General features: G+C 40.2%; 1 protein-coding gene across 1 annotated transcript; it reads left to right on the top strand.

Moving 5' to 3' along the window:
* Window positions 1-2,727: 2,727 nt before the first annotated feature.
* LOC122064660 (plant cysteine oxidase 2-like) lies at window positions 2,728-5,490 on the top strand. Its single transcript, XM_042628422.1, has 5 exons — window positions 2,728-3,634; window positions 4,266-4,387; window positions 4,476-4,635; window positions 4,754-4,960; window positions 5,111-5,490. The coding sequence occupies exons 1-5, from the start codon at window positions 3,424-3,426 to the stop codon at window positions 5,260-5,262; spliced, it is 852 nt and encodes a 283-aa protein (XP_042484356.1). The 5' UTR covers window positions 2,728-3,423; the 3' UTR covers window positions 5,263-5,490.
* Window positions 5,491-8,126: the final 2,636 nt, after the last annotated feature.

The following is an 8,126-nucleotide window of genomic DNA, read 5'->3' as shown; positions in this document are numbered from 1 at the left end:
TTGGTTGTTTTGCTAACCTGAACCAAAATAGCTCCCCTTATCCGCATCTGACTAAAGATTTCGGTTAAGACTTAAGGCTAAGGTTTTTTTTTTTTTGTGTTCATTTTTTCCTGGTAACTAGAAGTTCATTCAGATCAAGGCATGAAATATGAAAGGCTTAGGTGCGAAGTATCAAGAGCCAAGGAATTGAGTATGATCATGCTATTTGACATGACAATGGTCTTCTCGGGTAGGCTCATTTCGATTGGTGTTGATTGTTTGGGTAATTGTTTTGATAATTAACACTTACAACAACACATCTAAGTCTTATTCCAACTAAATGGGGTCGGCTACATGGATCCGTGTGATAAAAGAAAAGGGGTTTCGGACATCCCACTCACGACCAGTCGGTAACCCAGATCTTAGTTCTCTAGGCAGCTCTATTAGATACCATACTCGGGTGAAGACTTAACTTTTACATGTTTCTTTTTACTATCTCCTCAATGGTCATTTTTTACTTGTCCCTAGTGCTTTTCGCTCCATCCATCTGCATCCGGTCATTCCTCGGTACTGGTGCATCCAAAGGCTTCCTTTGGACATGTTCATACCATCGTAACCAACATTCTATGAGCTTATCTTGAATTGGAGTAATTCCAAAATTGGTTCTAACCTTGTCATTTCTTACTCTATCTCTCAGGGTTTTGCCACACATCCATCTCAACATCTTTATCTCAGCTACACTCAGCTTATCTTTGTTACGCTTCTTGATTGCCCAATATTCTGTACCATATATCATAGTCGGTCTTATGACTGTCCTGTAGAATTTTCCCTTAAGCTTTAGAGGGATACGTCTATCACATAACACTCCAGACGTCCCTCTCCATTTTACCCATCATACTTTAATTCTGTGGGTAACATCATCATCAATTTCACCTTCTTTGATAATTGACACTTATTGATGTTTATTGACCATAACGATTGTATAATTAATTTGGGGAATTATTCATAAACCGTGACTAGTGTGTGGGAAGTCTCCCATGCCACACCAATAGTGGCACATGGAATTGTATAATCTGCATGGGCCATAGTAGGGGTGTCAAACCTTAAACCGAACTGATAAAATTGATCGGATCGAACTGATAGCCCGGACCAAACCGAATCGAGGCCTTATTGGGTCTGGATCGAATCGATAGTAGCCCGAATCAAATCGAATTGAAGCCTTACTGGGTTGGTTTCGGGTTGGAGTATTGCAACCCCAAAACCAAATCAAACCGCACAGGAAATTGGATGAACCAAAACCAAACCAAAAACTGACTCAAAACCTGGACTGAAATCGAAACTAAACCAGTAAGAAACCGAAAGCAATCCAAAATTCATTTAAAAAACCAAAATTTGTATAGTTTTGTATAGGTTTGTACGGAAAGTCAAATCCAAATAGGATAAAAAAATCGAAACCAATCCGATTACAAACAGATATAAGAAACTGAAGACAAATCGAAATCAAACCATACCGAAATCGAAACCAAATCAAAATTGGAATTTCTTTAGTAGTTCGGTTTTGGTTTCAGCATTCTCACACTAAAACCAATTCAACCTGAAGTGAAATCGAGCCGAACCAACCCATTGACACCCCCAGTGGGCAATATAGTTAAGGTAGGAGAGAGATAAATAATAAAAAAAACGGGTTGAAATCGTCTGCAATTCCGATCTCGTACAATTTCGTGCAATACAACCTTCAGGCGGTGACACGTGTATTGATACCAATACAATGGTCCAGATCTGGTATAACTAATAAAACATTAAATCAATGAAGAGATATTTAAATCAGATCTGGATCATTATATTGGTATCAATACACGTATCACCGCCTGAAGGTACGAGATTGTATGAAATCAGAATTACAGATGATTTTTTTCCAATAAAAAACAGATGAGAGCGCCCAAACTTTTTGACAATTTTTAGATAGATTATATCACCTATGACAACCAGAAAGAGTTTCTCTCGTTTTTGAACCTAGTGTACAGCTATATACATTATGGTTCTCCTTGGATCCCTAAAGCAAGGGGTGGGGTGGCATGGGGTGGAAACACTAATAAAAACGGATGGATTGGGATCGTTATTTCGCACTTTTTCTCCATAAAGAAATAAGGAAAATGGAAGAGAGAAAAACGAATGAATTCTTGAAAAAAAACGAATGAATTCGATGGATAATCAAACACGAGTTGGCTTATGTGGGAAGTATTTCTCCTCCACATATGTGAAGCTGATCTGTTTACCACCATAAGCCATGTATTTATTTTATGTCATTAGTTTCATGTGCCACGTGTCATGTAATTCATGTCAAAATAGATATTAAATTGCATACGTGGAACCCCACTTTCTCCAAGATCGTGTTTTCTTTTTGGAGTTAAGGAGGGGCCTAACGAAAACCACATGTCTTGGACACGTGTATTCAATAGGCCAAAATACCACAGCCGAACAACACGTGCATCCACATGAATGGCACAAGTTCAGATTCCTTTATTAAAAAGTCCAAAATACCCCTGATATGCTAACGTCACACAGACCCTCGCATCAGAAACGACTGGCGGAGCGAGGCTACAAAGGTATATAGCTGAAGTCTAATCCTTCAATCCGATCCAAAGTCTTTTCCCCCCTTACGCTTGCTTCCAGAGACGCACCGTAAGCTGTGTGTACAGATTCTCACAGTACTAGCGTCAAGTGTACAACCCCTGGAACTCCCCTTCCATGGAGTCTAGACTCTAGACTCTAGTCCCTGTTTTGACAACTGACCATCCGCACCCCACATTCCGAATATCAAACTCTTGGCTCCTTGTGGATCCCACAGCTTCATGTAGAACTCATCCACCTGTGCGATCTCGAACATCAGATTCTCATCCAACTGTCCTGCATATGGTAGAGTTTGAGGGTACTTTGGTAACTCACATCCAGTGCCTCAAAACCAGGGACGGGTTTTCTTGCTTCTTTCCCGGGTAGTATTCTGAAAAATATTAGGGGCGGGAGAGTGAATGGTTTTGCTTTGCTTGGTTCGGTTTTTCCAAATTAAAAGATCAAAGAAGGGAAGGTTTGCCTTGCTTCTTGTTAAATCCTAAATCTTAAATCCTAATCATCCCTTTTGCTGTCTGGTTTTCTTTTCATGGCCCCTGGTTTTCCTCTCCATCTCCACGTACCATATAATCTACATTCTCTGTTCACTTTTCACAATCTATTAATCCTCAGCTACCTACCTCAACTGGTTTCATGTACCTTGCTACGATATCCGACTCTACTGCTTCTTCATCCGGTTAGATCTGTCGGTTTTGGTAGCAGAATTCGTCGTCTTTTGTTTTTTGGATTCAAGGTCAGGTGGTGCGGAAGGAGATTTTGATCTCTTGATCTGTGGAAAGTAGAGGATTTAATTTGGAAGTGGTTTTGTCGTTCCGGATGACGATGGAAGCTGGTTTGATCGAGAAGAAGAAGAGAGGCAAGGTTGGCCGTGTTCGCAAAGCTATCAAGAAGAAGAGATGTAGAACTAAGATTTGTCCATCAGCACCAATAGTGCTTCAGAAGCTCTTCGATTCCTGCAGAGAAGTTTTCAAAGGACCTGGCACGGTTCCTCCTCCTCGAGATGTGCAGAATTTGCGTCAGATTCTTGGTGAGTTCTCTCTCAATTTCATTGCTCTCTAGTCTTGTGAATCTGGATCTGAATCTGAATCCGAATCCTTCCGCATTAGCTCCTGTCATTTTGAGTTTTTTAAAAGATTTTTTCGAGCTTTGCCTAGTTTGCAGATTGGAGAAGGTTTCTTCATTCTTGTTTGTTAGTTAAGGTTGCGCTCTAAGCTTGTTCTTTGATAATTTCGTAAACTCGAAGGGAGTGCTTTCTCTCTCTCAAGTCTTAACTCGTATGAGGGAGTCCAGATCCTCTGGATTTGATCCATCCATCATTACAGACATTTCTATTTGTGATACCTTCGTGATCGCCTTCCAGATTGTAACCCTTTTGTCTTTCATGAGAAAATGGGAAGTCGGTGAAGGGAACAAATTAAATGTGGTATCACTGAAGTGCCCTCCACAATGCCTTTTATTGACAGTATTGCCTTTTTCACAATTCTAGTGACTAGTAATGCAAAAGAAATAAATAAATAAAAATTAAATAATGCATTAATCTGAGCTGAACAAGAATGAGAGTACAGAGGTGTAGATCCATGAACAATTCCAGAAATCTTTACAGTTCTGGAATTCCTTCACTTCTGTACTAATATGGTTGATATTTCTCATATTCCCAGACTGTATGAAGCCAGAAGATGTTGGGTTAAGCAGAGATCTCCTTTTCTTTAAGCCTGAGAGTGTTATAAAAGGGACTCCCAGGGTGAAATATACAACCATATACAAGTGCACAAATTTCTCGGTAAGATTTGGAAATTCTATATCATATTAATTCAAAAATCAAAACGAATTCAATTTCTTATTTTGGATATTTCTCCTTTTTCTTGCAGCTGTGTATTTTCTTTCTTCCCCGTACTGCAGTCATCCCACTCCATAACCACCCAGGGATGACTGTCTTTAGCAAGCTTCTCTTAGGATCAATGCATATCAAGGCATATGATTGGGTTGATCCTGTCAAGTTTGAGAGTTATTCCATGCCTTCTTCGAACAGTTAGTACCCTCATCTCTCTAATCCTCTGTTTTCTCCTTTGTTAGCAGATGTTAAAGGGTTAAAATGAAACCCATGAAGGGGATTTTTCTGGCTAACCCAATTAGGATAAATTTGCAGTGAGACTGGCGAGAATGAAGGCGAACACACTGTTCACAGCCCCGTGCGATACTTCTGTACTCTATCCCACATCTGGAGGAAATATTCATTCCTTCATGGCAGTTACACCTTGTGCAGTGCTCGATGTGCTTGGACCTCCTTATTCAAATGAAGATGGGCGAGACTGCACATACTATAAGGATCTACCCTTCTCTGTTAGTCGGTCAGGTAAGCAGAATTTAGTGCATTTTAATTTGGAGATGGATATCACATGATTTAGTGATCCTAACCTGGATTGCCCTTATGTAGGTTCAAATTAAACTCCCTTATTTAGGCTTATGCTGGTACAGTTCTAACCTTTTTTTTTTGGGTCTACAGATTGCAGTGTAGTGGAATCCAAAGAGGGAGAAGGTTGTTTTGGATGGTTGGAAGAGATTGACATGCCGAAGGATTTAATGATGGAAGGAGTTGAATACTTGGGCCCACAGATCATTGATTTCTCATCTGTGAGTGTGGATGTTGATGTTTAACCCCTAAGGGTGAACCTTCTTTTGCTAGTTGACCATTCTATAGTTTTGATTTTATTTATTTATTTATATGGTCGACCTACAGCCTTGGGACCCCAAGCAAGTTAAATTTTTTTCCCCCTTCAATTTGTAATCTTTTATACTCATCACGATAGTTCATCTGTATAGATAGGGCTGTAAACGGATTTAGTCTATTTATTTAATCAAAATATCTGACGAATATGAAAAATATCCAAAGTTGTAGTCTTTTTAATTTTAATATTCAGGTACGGATTTGGTAATTGGATATTTGATTAAAATAATCAGTTTTAATCATCTAGTTTACCTCACAAATATTTTTCTTATGTTGATTGTCATTTATCTACATATGGGGATTTTTTTTTTCTACCAAGAAAAAAAATATTATATAGGGCTGATAGGTCTAGAAGATTGAATGGAGTTGCATGATGAGCCAATGGCTTCCTGATTACATAGATCAAGTAGCCACGGAGTGGAAATTGGTTAGCTTGTCTTACATGCTAGAGACACTGCCTTCCGTGCTAGGGTATCGGCAACATAATTTGCCTCCCTAGATATGTGACAAAAAGAATATTGAGAAATTTTGGTCGCTAATAAGCGAATATCGTTGATGATCCCAAGAACTCCAATCGGTATAACTTGATCAGTAGAGTTGTAGTTGATTAGGCCATTGTTATCGGACCCAATAATAATTGAAGGGATGCATTGCTCAACTGCCCAAACTAAGCCAGTGCGCACCACTAAGGGCTCCCCTGATAAGCTATCTGTGAAGCAAAGTGGTTCAGAAATAGCCCAAACCGGTAAGCAGTTGTGGTCACAACTGATAAATCCAATCCTTCCTTAATGGTTCTCCAAAGGTAATGCTGCGTCACAATTCAAAGTAAGCCATCCCTGAGGAGGCCCTTTCCACACTGCGACCTTGTTTGGTGGACTACCCGATGGAGTAGAGGTGGCGTCAACAGTCATCTAGAAATCCATATACATCTGTTCCGCCTTAGAGAAAACCTCAATCGAGGACCACTCTTTTTGATGAAATATCAAATCATTCCTGGCTGTCCACAAATACCAGCAGATATATGTGAAAAAACTTAATATCTCCATCTTGATCTTCTTAGAGGGGAAGTTCATCTTATCCCATTGCTCAAGCACTTTATACAATATGGGGCTTTCATCTTGAGGAGCAATAAATGATAGAGAACTCCCAAACCAAGTAGCTTTAGCGAAAGGGCATTCTAGCAAAATGTGATCACTGGACTCCACTACAGCTCCACACCGAACGCAACTTGGATCTACTTGAAGTTGTCGCTTCATTAGCCCTTCCCTTGATGCAATCTCTTGAGCACACATACGCCACAATAAAAACTTCATCTTCGAAGGGGCTTTACAATTCCAGATTTTCTTCCATGTCGTAGGCTTAATTTGATCCCATTCGTGACATCGAGAGGAAGAGGCTTGAATTTGGCGTTGCCCTTCTCAAAGGTTGGATAACAAATGGTATGCCAACTTAATGGAGAAATTCCCTGATTTATCACCACCCTAGATTAATCGGTCAGCATGTGGGAATAGACTTAGGTTGATTTTTGTGATCCGAGATTTATCTTCAGGGTGAAAATATAGATTGAGAATGTCCTCCCTCCATCTTCGGTTGTCACTATCAATAAGCTTTGAGACCTTTGAAATCGGGCAGTGAATAGAACGATGATGAATAATCTGAAATGATGGAGAAGAGGGTACCCAGTTTGAGTTCCATATGTCAATGTCAACTCCAGTACCAACTTGCCATAGGAGACCTTGCTGAAGAACATCTCTTCCTATTAGGATTCTACGCCAGCCCCATGATGAATGAGAACCAGAGTTAGCATTAAGAAAATCTTTTTTTGGGGAAGTATATGGCCTTCATGAGGGTAGCCCACATAGAGTTCAGTTCTTTCCACAATCTCCAAGCAATCTTAGCCAAAGATGCCCTATTTTGGAGGATAGGATCTCGTAACCCCAAACCACCCCTTTCTTTTGATCTGCACAATCTAGACCAAGATATCCAATGTATCTTCTTCTCCTCCCCTTTTTGTCCCCAGAAAAAGTTGGACATGGCTTTGCGAACCAAATTATGATGAGACACAGGGAGTGAAAAGTGGGAAGCCGCATACGTAGATAAAGAGCAAGCAACAGATTTGATCAAGGTTTCTTGACCCGCATGTGACAATAGTTGATTCTTCCACCCTTGAACCCTGTTGCTAGTCTTTAGAGTAAGCTCCTTAAATACCTCAGCCTTCGATACACCAAAATTTAATGGCAGCCTAAGGTATTTGGCCGGACCATCACCATAGGGTATTTTCAGAACTCGAGAAAACCACCGTTTAAACTTGGTTGGAGTATTTGGGCTGAAAGTCAAGCATGAGTTCTTCATGTTGATCTGCTGACCACTTGCTTTACAATAAACTTCAAGGCAAGTCTTGAGAGAGGTAATGTTCTGAAGGTTGAGCTCAGAGAAAAGAAGACAATCATCTGTGAACAGTAGATGGGTGATAGGAGGAGTGCGGCCATGAACACGAATTCCTTTTAAGCTATGATCACCTTCAGCCTTGGAAACTATGGAACTAAGAACCTGTGAACACAGAATGAAAAGAAAAGGGGAGAGGGAGTCACCCTGTCGGATGCCCCTAGTTGGACAAAAAGAACCACTCTCAACACGATTAACCAACAAATAATAAGAAACAGTGGAGATGAAATTCATTACCATGCTAACCCACATGTTACAAAAGCCTAGCTTAAGAAGGGTAGCCTGAATAAAAGGCCATTCAAGTTTGTCATAAGCCTTGCACATATCGAGCTTGGCAGCAAGGAACATC

This window comes from Macadamia integrifolia, unplaced genomic scaffold, assembly GCF_013358625.1.
Source record: "Macadamia integrifolia cultivar HAES 741 unplaced genomic scaffold, SCU_Mint_v3 scaffold1709, whole genome shotgun sequence".
Classification (NCBI taxonomy): Eukaryota; Viridiplantae; Streptophyta; class Magnoliopsida; order Proteales; family Proteaceae; genus Macadamia; species Macadamia integrifolia.
This window is presented reverse-complemented; position numbering and strand designations above follow the sequence as displayed.